Genomic DNA, 15166 nt, shown 5'->3' with positions numbered 1-15166 from the left:
GTAGCCGGAGCTGTCCTACCGAGCGCTCCTCCCCGTGACAAGGTTATCTGACGCTCATCCCTGCACTATGCATCCCTCTACCTCTAGTCGTACTCCTCAACCACAGTGCCGAGACCCAGGCGCTCCGCCTCAGCCAGCACGACCGCCGAAATAGCGACATCCTGCACGCCCAACCCGACGCTCTTGAAGATATTAACGTCCCCCACGCCATTGACCTTTGCAGCGGCCTTCTCGCGCGTCGACGCATCCACAACCTCGCCGAGCTCAACGAGCTGGTCGTCGCTCATGCCCTGCAACTCGCCCGCCTCGTGCCCGCACGCCTCGCGGCTGTCGACGAGCACGACACCCGCGCGCTTGACCAGCTCGTCCTCGACCTCGCGCATATGCGGCTTGTAGCTGCCGATAAGGCACATGTGCGCACCCTTCTTCACCGGCGCGGCGGGGAAGAGGGCCTGCGTCGAGCTCGTCATTGTGCAGATGACGTCGGCGTCCGCGACCGTCGCGGCGAGGTCGAAGCCCTCTTCCGCCGTGCCGTCCGCGTACGACGCCACGCCCTGCGACACCGCCACGGAGGGGAAGTGTGCCGCGATGTCCTGCACCAGCGCCTTGGAGCGGGGCGTGGAGCGGCGCGCGACGATCGTCACTTTCTTAATCGACGGGTAGGTTTGGAGGAAGGCGCGCGCGTGCCCGTCCGCTTGCGTGCCGGAGCCGAAGATGACGAGGTGCGCCGGCGTCTGCTCGTCCGTCGCCAGTGCTTGGTACGAGAGCACGGAGCCTGCTGTCAGCTAAGAGCGCCGGAAAACATACCCGCAGCGTTGCGGAGTGCGGTCAGACGCCGCGCGTTCATGATCGCCTTCACTTTGCCCGTTTTCTCGTCCATCATGATCGTGCTGCCCGGCAGCCCGTCCGAGCCCGCACGCGGCACCGACACTATCTTGCACGACGTCGAGCCCGTCACGCGTGCCGGCATGAAGAGCATCGTCTGGTCAGGAGACGAGAGCTGGTGGCGCAGAGGGAGCTGGAGCTTGCGCACGCCGGGAGCTGGGGTCAGCGGTTGATCTAGAGGCATGGAGGAGCGGGCATTGGCGTTGGAATGAGGCCGGAATGTTGCTGTCTCCGACGCCCAGGTATGGAGCGACTCACCGTCCTCAGCATCGCCTGCGGTCGAGTATGCCGCGAACACCGCGCGCTGCGAGTCGACGGCGAGCTTCTGGTCGAGGCTGTCGAGGACCTTGTCGACGTCGGCGGAGGTGAGGATGCGGAGGGAGCGGTCGGACATTCTTCTGTAGTTGCGGACCGAGGCGGGTGGGAGGGGAGTGAGGAGAGGAGGGGAAAGAAGACGACGGAGAGTCAGAGTGCGATACAAGGACATAGATGGTGGGTAGGGACGCGGCGTCGAGCTCGCTGGCCGTTGGTCGCGAGGTTATCCACGGAGATGCGGACGGAGGTGATCGGCAATGCACGCAATGCCGAAAGTGCTAAGCGCTGACTTGGGTGGGCACTATCTCGGCCCCGATAGGCCGGGGACGGCGATACAGGGGTGAAACGGACGCGTTTTGCGTTTGGAGGCTGGAACGGAATTCGATTAATTCGACTGATAAGGCGAGGGCCCTCGTGCGGCTGGCCGCTGGTCGTTGGCCGCTGGAGGATGATGCTTGCCAAGCGGCCGTCAATCCTCCAATACCACTGCACTCGCCAAATATTCTAGATAGGCGGAAGAGGAGGGTGTTTGGTCTCACACCACTCTAAGAATGTCCTATCCTCATTGCTCATGGCGCTTTGTCAGTGACCACCTGCTCCCTTCACCTGTCTTGTGTCAAGCTGTCGGCAATGCGGCCGTCAAGTACCATAAATGCCGTCCCAGCAGCAGTACATTCAAGGGAGACCTCGCCAGGTCATAAGAAGCGAGGAAAAGATATAGCTAAAACACTTCCGGTGGCTTTGCCATGACAGGCCCGCGACTGCCAAGTGTGGTCTGTTTCTGTTTCTGGTGTCATGATAACTCAAGCAATGCTTCTATGGCTGTTCTTAAACAAACCGGACAGTGCAATCGTACTATACATGTCCCTCTCTGTATCGCTACCGCACCTCGACCACCCGCTTAGCGCTGTCTGCCTTCAAAGCGTCCTCCATATCGCTCACCATCGCGCGCACACGTTCAACACCTACGCGCACAACATCCATGATCTCGTCAGGCGAGAGTGCGCTCCCTCCAGCCTTTGAGAGCACGCACAGCTCGCGCTGCGCGTTCAACGTGATCGTCATTGTCCCGTCAGCCAGGACCTCCTCCAGATGCGTTGGATCAAGGATAGGCGGCAGGCCCTCAAAGTAGCTGAAGCTCAGGCAGAGGGGTGTGTGGTGGATTGCAAGGGGAAGGGGTGCACGTTCGTCAGGCGAGTGCTGTTGTTAGCTGCGACCAAACCCCCCGGCCAAGGCCTATGTAGCGACCGATGGACGACCGAACCGGACTCACCACAATGACATCGTCGCCAGACACTTCAACATCAGGTTTTCTGAAGTGGCGGAGCGCAGTCATCGCCGCCAGCGACGCACAGTCAAGCAGGTTGCCCGAGTCGGAGAGGAAGTGCAGTGTCAGTCGTAGGTGCCACACCTGCGGTCAGCGATTGCGTCACCCCACCCATTACCTTCTCTCCTGCGACAATGCAGAGTGCCTCGCGGTCAACGGCCTCCGTTCGTCGAATGCTCTTCTCCAGCAGCCGCGTGATCATGACTTCGTCCTCTGATGCCCTGCCGTCAGCTCCGTCACCACGCGTGGCTCACCGCCCAGCCTCGAACACATGCGACGCCATCGGGCTGATCTCGGAGTTGATCACGAGGAAGCCCTCGTACGGCTTGTCATCGCGCGGCTTGACAATAGTTGCAGCTACTTGGGCTAGAACGCTGAAGTTAGATGTTTGTAAACCGTGGTACGCACGCCGTCTTCCCCAACCGGCACTCGACGTTACCCAACTCCGGTCCAAAGGTAAGGGTGAAAGGACGCTGTTGGAGGCGCGACCGCCCGTCCAGCCGCTTGCCCTCGGCCAAAGCGTCGACGAGAAACTCCTTCTGAATAGTTGGTGGCTCGAACTCGCGCATGGTGCTGCGTTGGGGGATTGTTGATGGAGGTGGTTGCGCTTGAGCATCATCGTCAACTAACTTTTGGCGGCGAATTTGCTTCCGCCCACAACACACCCACATCCACCTCGATCCCCTCGATCAATCCACTTGCACTCGTCCACACCGCTCCATCCATCATGACGTCGCAGGACGTGCGATCGATTCTCAACTTGCCGGCGTCGGGCTCGGCGCCCACCACGTCATCTCGCAAGGCGACCGGGCCACGCAAGCCGGATGGCATCTCCCGCGAGCTCTACGCACTCATCGGCGACAACGCTCCATCGCTCGCCGAGGCGCAGGCGTCCATCGCCGCCGTCAAGTACCGGGACCGGCCAAAGCTCAAGACCAAGAAGGTTAAGTGGGAATGGACGGAGTTCACGCCCATGGCTCGCGAGGGAGAGCCTGGTGCGCCGCGACTGGGACATTGGGTGCGGGTGACGGATGAGGATCCGCACGCGCGCAACGAGTACTTCGGCGGCTTCAACCTTCACGGGCCCAGTGTAATGGAGTATTCGCAGTACGAGTACGACCAGCACCTAGTTGACCCTGGGTGGTCTGCTCACGAGACGAGCTATCTGTTCGACCTTTTGCGCGAGTACGACTTACGCTTCGTCGTCGCGGCAGACCGGTACGTCTACACTGGTGCGAAAGGGAACGAACCACCAAAGAAGCGTTCAATCGAGGAGATGAAGGACCGGTATTACACCATCTGTCGCCGCCTTATTCGCACACGCACTGCCTCCGATCCTGCGGTCCAGCAGCAGCTCATTACCCAGTATACGTTTGACAAGGGTGAGTTACGAATTTCATCCAAATCTGACAGCAGCTCGCGAGATCAAGCGCAAGCAATACGCTTCCGAACTGTTCCACCTCACAGCGGCGGAGATCGCCGAAGAGGAGGCGCTGTATCTCGAGGTGAAGCGGTTAGAGCAGAACGAGCGCCGCTACCGCGCCGACCGTGACTCTCTCATGCGCTCCGTGATCGGGCTGGACAGCGGGCTGGTGTCCTTGGAGCAGAAGAATGCAGAGGGCGTCCACGGCCTTGGGAACAAGAAGAAGCGTCGGCCCGAAGAAGACAGCGGCGTCGCATCACCCGCTCCTCCCACCAAGAAGCAGAAGGACCAAGCGGCATACGATGCCGCCAACTGCATCTACCGCGTGCCCGCACCAACGCCGGCTCCCAACTCTTCTCATCTGGCTACCAAGCACCCCGCTCACGTCCCGGTCTACCTCCGCAGCACCAAGATGCCCCTCCCGAAACCCAACACGGCCATTCGCGTCACCGAGCTCCTCGCCGAGATGGGCGTCAGCACGGCGCGGCTCGTCATGCCCACACGTACCAACTTGGAGGCGTACGACGGAGTCCTTCAGGCTGCTGCGAGCTTAGTCGACATGAAGCGTCAGGTCGACCGCGTCGAGCAGGAGATCCGCACGCTCAAGGCGCAACGCGACGGTGGGTACGTACCGCCGGTCGACGTGAGCCGCAAGCGCTCCGAGTCCGTGCTGAGCACCGACACGTCGACGACGAATCGTCGCAGTCGCGCTCCGTAGCCAGTGAGATCATGGCGTGGCGTATATGAGACGACGGTGTTGTATTGCATGTATTGTGTACTCGTGCGGTGACTGCAAAAGTCGTGCTTCGACATTCCACAATCATGATCAGGACTCGAATCGCGTCACGCGTCATCACAAGCTTGAAATCATGACAAGCCCTCCCTTCTGCACTTCTACCTTTCTCATTGCAACATGTCCCAACGCACTCACCACATCGCGCGCGCCTGGTCGATTCTGGAGGAGCGCGAACTGTCGCGCTCTATGTACGCGCGGCAGCTCGGCACAGGCCCAGAGCAAGTGTTCTACAGCACCAAGGCTGCGCGGGCACGTGCAAACGTAGCAGCGAACCGATACTCTAACGTCCTTCCTTATGACCGTGCCGCCGTCGCGACGGAGGAGGGCGCGTATGTAAACGCTAGCGTGGTGCGCGCAGGTGGCGAGTGGTGGGTAGCTGCCCAAGTACGTCTCAACCATCCATCACCCCCTCTCGCATCAACCTCCTCCATTCACCTGCATTGGCTGACGACAGGCGCCCGTTCCGGACAACTTTGCAGCCTTCTTCCGCGCCATTCTCTATCGCACCGCCTCGCAACATCCTCTCATTACTCCCTTACGTCCGAAGAAGAGCAACCACGCCATTCTCGTCCAGCTCACGGGCTGGAGCGAGCGCGGGTCGCCCAAGGCGGACGACTACATGCCGTGAGTTCGGTGGCTGGCCAAAGGCTGACGGCAGAAAGGATAGCCTTACCTTCCATCACCCAGTTGGCAACGTGCATCTGGACCGCAAGACCAGCTTGACGAAACCCAACCTCGGTGCCGAGTACACCGAGATGATATTGGCGGACGTGGACAGCGCCATGACAGTTCATCACTACTTCTACGGCGCCTGGCCCGACCACGGGGTGCCAGAGGGCAAGGCGTTGGCTCAGCTGCGTGGGCTCGTGCGCGAGGTGCGGCAGCTCGCGGAGAAGGAAGGGTGTGAGGTCTGGGTCCATTGGTGAGTGCAGGGTGCTAAGATCTGTACATCTGACTTTGACGGTGACGTCTCAGAGGCCATCAGACAGGAGAGAGTGAGAGGTACACCACAGCTGACCGTAGCTCCGCTGGAGTTGGACGCACCGGGACGTTCATCATGCTCTTGTCGATGCTCGACCGCCCTCCTTCGAAAGGGGAGGATGAGGCGCCTTTCAAAACTCCGCTCGGTGACCTCAAGATGGAGCCCGCCGACCCAATTGCGCGCCGCGTCGACGCCATTCGCGAGTACCGCTGCATGTTGGTTCAGACGCCACAACAGCTGGCGCTGCTTTACACCATGATGGGTGTATAGGCTGACGACCCCCGAGAATGAGGCACCTGAATGCGCTGTGGGCTCTACTCATGGTGAAATTGAGCGTTCAGGCCCTACGAGCTGCGAGCACCTGCGACTGTATAGCAAGCTGGCTTGCTTCCCTTCACTAGTTATGTAGCATACTTCTTCCAAGCATGGATCTCATCTTTGAGTCGTATCCGGAGCAATGACACTCGTAGTCCTCTTGAGCATTCATGGCTATCTCGGCTTTCATTGGGCGGGGGTGACGTGAACGGAACGCGTTCCCCAAATCAAAATGACGATATCACTTCCACCGGTCCCCGTTGCCTTCCCCCTCCGCTCCCACCACCACGGCCACCACTTGCCATCTTGTCATCGCTCATCGCTCCGTGATATCGCTTCATCTGCAAAATGTTCGCCGCATGCACTCTCCCGACTCTCCGCGCCGCGCGTAACCACGCCGTGAGTCGCCCACCCATTCCTTCCTCAGCGGGGCAGCTGACCGCGTCGACCATCATATCGGTGATCTCAGCGGCGGCGCCTCCCCGTCTCTCTTTCAGCTATCCATAAACTAGTCTGTCGCTGACATCAGTCCCGCCAGGCGCGCGCGTACGCCACAGCGCCCCAGCAGGGCGGCGGCTCGAGTGAGTTTCTCCACGATCTCCGATGTCAACTGACGCACAGACGTGGGCATGATCTTTGCCCTGGCCGGCGTTGTGAGTGTCAACCGCCCGTCTGCAACGGGGTGACGCGTGGTGCGGCATGTAGTATCGGCAGTTCTCAACTGACCGGGGTGTGACTGCGTTGTGGAATGATCACCGCCGAGTGTGTGCCCACCACGCCTCGCCAATGCGTCTGCCTCTTCTAGGCCGCGCCTTCATGCTCCGCTTGCTTACACCAGGCCGGTCTCGGGTACCTCGCGTACGACAACCTCGGCCGTGGCGGTGCCAAGGGCAAGTCGCTCGAGAACTACCTTGCCTCGGCGGACCCCGCGCTCTGGGCTCAGACTAAGCCTGAGAACCCCGGCATCGACGGGTGCGTAACTCTTTCCTTGGGTTGTGGCTGGCGCCCAGATAGCCACCTCGCCTTCCATCCTCTGCTGCCCGCTGATGCTTCAGTAAGACATGGACTCCTGTTAAGGTGAAGGCGGTCCAGCACTACAACGACAACACCGCGATCTATGAGCTCGCCTTCACCGGCGAAGGTGCCGACCAGAAGACCTCAGGCCTTACCATCGCCTCGTGCCTCGTTGTTCGCTCGCCTGAGGGTGAGAACGCCGTCAAGGACGACAAGGGCAAGCCCGTCATCCGCCCGTACACTCCTGTCTCGCCCCCCGGACACAAGGGCTCGCTCGACCTCATCATCAAGAGCTACCCCGAGGGCAAGATCTCCAAGTGGTTCGCGAGCCTCAAGCCCGGAGACGAGGTGCTGCTCAAGGGCCCCATCGTCAAGACTGAGTACCAACCCAACGCTGTTGACAAGGCTGTGTTCGTCGCTGGTGGCTCGGGCATTACCCCTGCCTGGCAGCTGATCAACCACGCCCTCGCGCACCCGGACGACAAGACCAAGTTCACTCTCCTTTACGCCAACGTCACCGAGAAGGACATCCGTGAGCCTGCTCTCCAAGGTCAAACTGACGAAAGTTCTGCGTAAGGAGTGGGATGCTCTCGCGGCTAAGCACCCGGGCCGCCTGCAGATCGTCTACTTCCTCGACAACGCGCCGTCCGGCTGGAAGGGCGAGACCGGCTTCGTCACCGCCGAGCACATCAGCAAGTACTTCCCCCGCGGCGAGGGTGACAAGGTCAAGGCGTACGTCTGCGGCCCTCCCGGGCAGTACAAGGCGATCTCGGGCGCCAAGGACGGCATGAAGCAGGGTGAGGTTGCCGGTGCTCTCAAGGACCTCGGCTACACCTCTGAGGAGGTGTTCAAGTTCTAAGTGCGAGCCCTTGGGTGGGTGCGAGTGCCCCGCACCGTCGCTAGTCTCAACAGTAGCAGCTTAGAGCTCAGAAGAAGACAATGCATAAAAGTACATACAGAGGGTCTATGCGGGAGAGCAAAGGGAGGCTAGTACATGATGGTCGAGCCCTCATCTTCCCAGTTCGTGCCAGGGGATCGCTCGCGGCTCTGTTCTTGCAATGCAGCCTTGGCGGCGGCAGCTTCGCGCTCTGCCTCACGCATCTCCTCTGCCTGTGTGACGTTGTAAACGGCGGCGCGGTACTGGTGTGAGCTCAGCAGATGGTGCATGGCTTTTTCCAGGTCTAGCGGGCGATGCAATGAAGCAAGCCGTCAGCCAAAACTCACCATCGTCAATACGAGCTTCATCTCCTTCTCGAGCTCACGCAGCTCTTCCAAAAGCCTTGAGTTGGGCTTGTCGAGAGTCTGACGAACCAGTGCGGTGATCTGACATGAGCTTCTGTCTCATCACGCCTTGCATTGCAGCTTCACGTACCCGCTTGACCTTGTCCGCCAGCTTGGCATATTCCCAGAGCACCTCAGCCTCGAGAGGAGAGAGCTGGGGGTGGCCCGCGCTTGCGTCAGCCCAGCCATAGATACACAAAGAGAGACATACTATGGGTTTGTGGTATTGATGGACATGACGGTATGGGCAGAGCAGAAAGTGTCAACAAGCGCGTCACGGGCGGCCGGCACGCGTCCATCAGGAGGCCAGGAACGGAGGTGGTGCGGAGACGGAGACGGAGGTATCTCCGCTGAGTCGGGCGCTGAGCCGGGCGGCCAAGGCACACCGTTCCCCATTACTACTGACGTCGTCCCTCACTATCCCCCCACAGCGCCATACGACTGCCTTCCTCCAGCCTCCAGTCAGGCCATCAACTTTCTCCGCATCTCTTCTCTTCCACTTCTACATCTCCTCATCTCTCTCTTCTTCTTTCTCTCTTCTTCAACGGGCCTATCAGCCCATCTGCACGTCATCGATACCCCCATGCTCTGCTGAACACGCACTCCCGACCCAATTCCACCCCTCACCACCACTAGCCCCTCCATCCTATTCTCCCTCGCACCCACCGCAACATGCAGTACTTGTCCAAGGCGTACAACTACTGTGAGCTTACTCCTGCGCCAGGAGCTTACTCCAGACTCGGGGATCAACCCGGCAACGCTGTCCGGTGCCATCGATATCATCGTTGTGCGCAGCGTAGATGAGGTGAGCTAATGGCTTGATGGGAGCAATTGGGTTTCACTCCGGCCTTCCAATCCCGGATTCCTCCCACCCATCAAGGTGTCGAGCTCCCCCCGCTAACAGCAGAATGGAGAGGAGCAACTAGCTGGCTCACCCTTTCACGTTCGCTTCGGCAAGCTGCAGGTGCTGCGCGCGGGCGAGAAGCGCGTTACCCTGCGCATGCCAAACAACCTTCCCGCCCCACATATCGTGCCATTCAGCATGAAAGTCAGCGAAACGGGCGAGGCCTTCTTCGTGCTTGAGACCGAGGAGGAGGTGCCCGCTGAACTCATGACGTCGCCAGTCGTCGCGGCGGCCGATGTAAGTGAGGGCGCGCTCATCCGCTGACGCCAGGCCGATGATGTGCCCCCACCCAGTCATGAGGACTTTGGCTTGACAGATCCCGACGCAGAGAAATCTCTCACGCAGCACCCGTTTGGGGCGACAGAGAAACGGGTGTCGCACGAGGGGCACACAGACAACCCCTCCAACTTGCCTGACGTTGAGCCTTTCGATCTAAACGCTGGAAATGGAGGGGCAGAGGATAACCGCGCTGCTACACCGCCTGCGCCTGAATTGGAAGAGGGCAAACGCAAATCGACGGATGGAAACGCGACGGGCAGTCGGCGGTCTACCGACGGCTTCCGCTCACGCACGTCATCCGAGATTAAGCGGGCCCCGACACCGCCTAACCCCCTTGAGGCTGGTCCGGGTGAGGGTACGGATCTCCCCCTGCGCAACTGGCAGCTCAAGTACGCGACGCACAAGCCCGATGGGAGTGTCGACCTTCCCAAGGTTCCGAAGGGCAAGCATGACGGACCGGCTGTCACGTATGGAAAGGACATCGTGCTCGATGCCTCCGGTTATCATGCGACGGACAAGGACATCGTGGGTAGGGTTCGTCAGGACGAGCCGAAGCCTTTGTCCGGCTCGCAGTACACCGAGTCGGCGCTCCCAAAGTCGACTTCGACGCCAACGTCGCCGTCCATGTTTCCTAGACCTGACCCGCCTGCCGGGGCGTCGACAATTCAGGACGAGCATGTCGAGGAGCTAGTCAATGACCTCATGGCATCGGCGGCGCCCAAGACGGACAAGGAGGAGTTGTCGGCGTCTCTCGCCGCCCTCTCCCTTGAGGAGAAGTTGGGACCAGACATGCCATCTCCGAAGAAGGGGCGCGCGTTCGCGCGTGCGCAGACTGAGCCGCCCGAGGAGCATGCGCACAGCATCAGTCGCCCGCTTTCGCCGCCGGGCGAGAGAATCGAGAACCCCGCCGAGATGGACCTCGCTTGGGACTGGAGCCAGCTTCCGAAGGACAAGGAGGACAAGGATGGCAAGGTCGACGGCTCCCCTGTCGCCGAGAGACCTCACGCCCCGCAGCGCGGGGAGAGCCTGCCTGTGGCTCTTGATGGCGTGGCACAGCCCAAGCCCCTCGCGACTCTCAAGCCCATCGACGACGACAACTACACGTTCATGCTGCAGTGCGATAATCGGGTGCACATGTTCGAGCTCTCGCTGTGCGGGCACGACGGCTATGCACCGGAGGGCAAGGCAACAGAGAACGAACGCGACCAGTTCGACGAGAACCGCGTATCCTTCGCCAAGTTTGTCGAGAACGCCGCGGTCGTAGACGACACCAAGCTCATCGTCAAGTATAAGGGGCTATATCTGTCGTGGAAGACTGGGTACCATGTGCTGTTTGCGCTCGCGATCTACCGCCGTTCCATGGGACCGCCCCAGACGAAACCAGAGGTGCCGCAGCGTCAGTCGGGCTACTGGTCGAGATGGTGGCGGAGAGCCGAGTCGACAGGAAACGCAATCGAGCGGGTGCAGTCGGCTTCCGGGGTCGAGGTTCCTCCCAAGGAGAAGCCTCATGTGCCGCCCACATCGGCGACCTCGCCCCCTTCCGAGGTGCCCTCTCCATCCGCGACTCCTGCCCCTGCCTCTGTGCCTGGCACCCCGCCAGCGCCCGAGCCTACCACTGAGGAGAAGCACTACGCTAAGACGCTGCGTCTGTCATCTGACCAGCTCAAGGAGCTTCACCTCAAGCCGGGCCCCAACACTATTCAGTTCTCCGTCACCTCGAGCTACTCGGGCAACGCGGTCGTTACGGCGCGCATCTTCCTGTGGGAGGAGACCGACCAGGTTATCATCTCGGACATTGACGGGACGATCACCAAGTCCGACGCGCTCGGGCACGTCTTCGCGGCTATCGGACGTGACTGGACGCACGTGGGCATCGCCAACCTCTACACCGACATCACCAACAACGGGTACAAGATCATCTACCTGACTGCGCGTGCCATTGGGCAGGCTGATACGACGCGCGAGTATCTCAAGACCATTGTGCAGGGCGACTACCGTATGCCTGAAGGCCCTGTCATCATGTCTCCGGACCGGTTGATGGCGAGTCTGCACCGCGAGGTCATCTTGCGCAAGCCTGAGCTGTTCAAGATGGCGTGTCTGCGCGACATCCAGCGTCTTTTTGGCAAGCATGCTAAGACGGCCTTCTTCGCCGGCTTCGGCAACCGCATTACGGATGCGATGAGTTACCGCTCCGTTGGCATCGGCACCGGCAAGATCTACACCATCGACAGCACGGGTGTGATCCTCACCGAGCTACTACAGACGAGCCACCGCGGGTCGTACGTCGGCCTCAATGATCTGGTCAACGAGGTGTTCCCGCCAGTCAAGACCAAGTTCCAGCCCCAGTACACCGACTTCAACTATTGGAAGGCACCGATTGCTGACATCCCCTTGCCGGACTTCACACCACCCTCTCCGGCGCTCTCGGCACGCTCGGATGCCAGTGGCGCGTCCCGCCTCAGCATGCTGGGCCGTATCGCCACACTTGGCAGACGCGGCTCGCGCTCCCCTCCGCCGGACGCGCAGAGCCAGACCTCGCGCCCTACTTCGCCTCTGCTGGGACCCAGCATCACGGCAGACGACCTCGAGGAGGGCGACAATGACAGCTTGCAGGAGTGGGGTAGCACGCAGGCCATGGCGGCGGCGCGGAGACGCCGCGACTCGGGCAGCTCGATGCCGGGCTCCTTTGAGAGCGGAAACGCATTCCCGCCTGAGTGGGACCAGGAGAGCGAGGGATCTCACGGCTCGAAGGACCATGGCGAGTGCGAGCGCGAGCACGAGAACTACGAGGAGGAAGATGAGATGTTCGACGACGACATTCTTGCCACGGGTGAGATGGCCAATGTGCCATTCTAGGCGTGGCTACCATGCAAGAAGATCTGGCGGGCTAGCTAGCCTGCCCATAGTTGTTGTAGACTATTGCGCATATCATAGACGTAGAATGCATCCCATGCTGCTATGTGGGTTATGGGAGGAGCGCGCGAATCATGCGCTCTGCTGGAGTGTCGCCGCCGACGTCGACGTCGTCAACCTTCCCTGCCACAGCGTAGCTGTAGAAGAGTATCTTCATAGCTAGTGCGACACCGGCGTGCAACGCCCCGACAGCGATGACCAGGAGGCGCGCCCACTTATGTTCTGGGCTGAAGATGGGGTAGATGTTGGTGATGCTGGTGTTAGCGGCGACCAAGGTGAACGGTTGAGTCACTTCGGGCCGACGATCATGCCTGATACTTACAGGAAGAAGCCTGACGCAGCCGCGCCGAGCCCAACGAACACCCACCGCGCGATGGTGTAAGGGATTAGGCAGAGAAGCGACACGGGGACATACGCGGCCATGGCGTACCCGTAGATACCGAGGGCCTCTGCCGGCCCCCACTCTGCGACGCCGAGCCACCGCGTGCCAGCCCACAGGGCGGCGGGCACACCCAGCCCATACACGTAGATGAGTGTTGTGGCGGTGCTGAGGAGAGGGATGTTGGCGACGACCGACTCTCCGGCGTGGTACGCCTGCAGCGAGGATGTGAGGGTACTTGTCGTGTAGAGGATGAGAATGAGGGTCGTGAGCGTCCAGAATGGGCCTGGAGTGAGTGGGGACAACGCGGGGCGTGGAGGAGGCGGAGGAAGGCAGGGAAGAACTCACCATATAGGTCGACCTGGCCGTCACAAGCGTCGGCGATGAAGCCGCCTTGGGGGACGAGGGCTCGCGCCACGCGCCGCAACACCGTCGTCGTGTCCACGTCAAAGTACACCTGGTAGTATGCGATGTTGAAGGGCGAGTAGGGGACGACATACTCGCGTCGCTCTGGGTTTGGGGATGCACTGCCACTTGCGGCCGGGGCGGGTTCGAGGAAGCTCTTGAATTGGAGGTTGCCTGAGGACTGTGTGTTAGCGACTACGGCCCCTCTAGTGACTGCGGAGACTGCGCGAGGGGACGCACCTCGTCCTCGTCGACGTCGACGATCGCGTATCCGCCTGACATTGTTGATGAGGCGGATGAGGGGTGGAATGGATGTTGGTGAGTGACGAGGGGGTCAGGACACGTGCCAGAGGGTGGAGGTGGGTCACGTGGGTATTGGGGTGGTCGATTAAGATGGAAGAGGGTCTACCCCACTTGGAATATCTGAAAACTGCTGCGGTCAGGGCTCAGGGAAAGATAAAGGCAGGCCATGCACAGGTGTCCCAGTTCGAGGCCTGGCCATCGACTTGCCCAGAAGCAATGCCCGCCACAACAAATCTTTGCTCTTACTCGAGAGCTCGGGAGAGCAAGAGTACGGTTCACATATGTACGTATCTATGTACATCTGGTTGTGATGGGGGGCTGTGGACAATTCCGGCGAAGGCGGCGGGGTGGGGTTGTAAGAGGTGCCTGATCTCAAGATGAATCTTTGATCCATTCCGCTCTGGACACTGATCCAACGGTATTATACGTGTGATGTCAGGCCAAGCTCCAAGCTCCAAGTTGCAGAAGATGGAAGTCTAGAAGAGCGAGACAGTTCATGCACTTTGGCCATCACCCTGGATGTGCGTGGCGTTGGAGTGGCCAACGGCTACAGCTGGAATTGCGGGCATGGCGGGAGAGAGGGAGGACGCCGAATGTAGCCCTCTCACGCCACCGGACCCTCCACCACACGTCCTTCCCGCCTGCATTGTCACGTGACGACCATGTCACGTGCTCGCCCCCCCCACGTGGCTGACGCCATTCCCGATGCCATCCCCGATATCGCCGATATCACCGTTCGGGCTAGGCCACGTGGTTCCGTATTCATTCCTCCGTCATAGGCCCTCGTTAGGAGGCTGACGCCTGTATCTCCGTTTCTGCATTCATTCTCTTCTCTCGCCTTACACTGGTGGACGAGTAGGCTCGTAGCCTTCCCCCAACGGTGAGCAACGCACCTCTGACAACGTCGCCGCGCCTACGCGCCAAGGCAGCAGCCAGCTAGCCAAGTCCGAATGACGCCGCCCGCGCCGTTCGGGGGTTATCTCGTCAGCCAGTGCACCGCCCCACCACTACGGCCTTCCCTGCGCATACCCCCCATAGATACCCCCCCCCTCTAATAGACCCCCGCCGACCGGCGCACACCCATGATTCCCACCCGCCCCTCGCTGCGCCGGGTGCCTGCCGAGCCCGTCTCGCCACCCTCAACCCGCTCACGAACGCGCTCGCAGACGGCCCGCCACCTTCCCCCAGTTGACTCACCTGACTCGGACCGCTCGGTGACGTCATCTGCGCCCCCTTCGCCCGATTCCCACGCACCTTCCTTGGCGAGCCCACGTAACCCTCCCGACTTGGCAACCCCGAGTTCCACACCTTCCCCGACGGATACACCCACGGACCATACCAGCATGCCCGCAGGACCCTCAACGATAATCGCGCCGCCACCCGGCCTGGGGAGCGCATCCGCGACCAGCGTTCCCCGCGACCAGGCATCCGAGCTCGCCCGCCTCAGGGCCGAGAACGACAGGCTACGCCTCGAGGTAGAGAACGAACGCCTCCGCGCCCAACTCGAGCGGAGCAGAGCCGCCTCCCGAACCGGCTCCCGCCGGACCTCCCACCACTCCAGCCACCACCCCGCCGAGGCCGCCGTCAGAGCCCGCCAACGTAGAGCCATCGTGGAGCTGATGGCACGCCGCAAGGAAGAGGACGA

General features: G+C 60.9%; 8 protein-coding genes across 8 annotated transcripts; 4 read left to right on the top strand and 4 right to left on the bottom strand.

The window, feature by feature from the left end:
• Positions 1-83: 83 nt before the first annotated feature.
• COLE_04743 (uncharacterized protein) lies at positions 84-1279 on the bottom strand (the record flags this gene model as incomplete). Its single annotated transcript, XM_018424945.1, has 3 exons — positions 84-775; positions 808-1041; positions 1144-1279. 3 exons carry the CDS (start codon positions 1277-1279, stop codon positions 84-86), a joined length of 1062 nt encoding a protein of 353 aa, XP_018280953.1.
• An 800-nt stretch (positions 1280-2079) lies between these two features.
• On the bottom strand, positions 2080-3096 carry COLE_04742 (uncharacterized protein; the record flags this gene model as incomplete). The annotated part of the gene is made up of 5 exons (XM_018422456.2): positions 2080-2400; positions 2474-2611; positions 2646-2748; positions 2782-2901; positions 2936-3096. The coding sequence occupies 5 exons, from the start codon at positions 3094-3096 to the stop codon at positions 2080-2082; spliced, it is 843 nt and encodes a 280-aa protein (XP_018280954.1).
• A 158-nt stretch (positions 3097-3254) lies between these two features.
• Positions 3255-4668, top strand: COLE_04741 (uncharacterized protein; the record flags this gene model as incomplete). The annotated part of the gene is made up of 2 exons (XM_018422457.2): positions 3255-3909; positions 3944-4668. The coding sequence occupies 2 exons, from the start codon at positions 3255-3257 to the stop codon at positions 4666-4668; spliced, it is 1380 nt and encodes a 459-aa protein (XP_018280955.1).
• A 195-nt stretch (positions 4669-4863) lies between these two features.
• On the top strand, positions 4864-5998 carry COLE_04740 (uncharacterized protein; the record flags this gene model as incomplete). The annotated part of the gene is made up of 4 exons (XM_018422458.2): positions 4864-5130; positions 5201-5370; positions 5405-5668; positions 5770-5998. 4 exons carry the CDS (start codon positions 4864-4866, stop codon positions 5996-5998), a joined length of 930 nt encoding a protein of 309 aa, XP_018280956.1.
• Positions 5999-7160: 1162 nt separating this feature from the next.
• COLE_04739 (uncharacterized protein) lies at positions 7161-7511 on the top strand (the record flags this gene model as incomplete). The annotated part of the gene is made up of 1 exon (XM_018420255.2): positions 7161-7511. One exon carries the CDS (start codon positions 7161-7163, stop codon positions 7509-7511), a length of 351 nt encoding a protein of 116 aa, XP_018280957.2.
• A 533-nt stretch (positions 7512-8044) lies between these two features.
• Positions 8045-8575, bottom strand: COLE_04738 (uncharacterized protein; the record flags this gene model as incomplete). The annotated part of the gene is made up of 4 exons (XM_018422459.2): positions 8045-8197; positions 8282-8380; positions 8430-8508; positions 8550-8575. The coding sequence occupies 4 exons, from the start codon at positions 8573-8575 to the stop codon at positions 8045-8047; spliced, it is 357 nt and encodes a 118-aa protein (XP_018280958.1).
• Positions 8576-9010: 435 nt separating this feature from the next.
• Positions 9011-12377, top strand: COLE_04737 (uncharacterized protein; the record flags this gene model as incomplete). Its single annotated transcript, XM_018422460.2, has 4 exons — positions 9011-9041; positions 9076-9143; positions 9246-9479; positions 9513-12377. The coding sequence occupies 4 exons, from the start codon at positions 9011-9013 to the stop codon at positions 12375-12377; spliced, it is 3198 nt and encodes a 1065-aa protein (XP_018280959.1).
• Positions 12378-12486: 109 nt separating this feature from the next.
• Positions 12487-13500, bottom strand: COLE_04736 (uncharacterized protein; the record flags this gene model as incomplete). The annotated part of the gene is made up of 4 exons (XM_018425221.1): positions 12487-12688; positions 12757-13099; positions 13162-13399; positions 13459-13500. The coding sequence occupies 4 exons, from the start codon at positions 13498-13500 to the stop codon at positions 12487-12489; spliced, it is 825 nt and encodes a 274-aa protein (XP_018280960.1).
• Positions 13501-15166: the final 1666 nt, after the last annotated feature.

The sequence above is a fragment of the Cutaneotrichosporon oleaginosum genome, assembly GCF_008065305.1.
Source record: "Cutaneotrichosporon oleaginosum strain ATCC 20508 chromosome Unknown ATCC20508_contig04, whole genome shotgun sequence".
Lineage (NCBI taxonomy): Eukaryota > Fungi > Basidiomycota > Tremellomycetes > Trichosporonales > Trichosporonaceae > Cutaneotrichosporon > Cutaneotrichosporon oleaginosum.
This window is presented reverse-complemented; position numbering and strand designations above follow the sequence as displayed.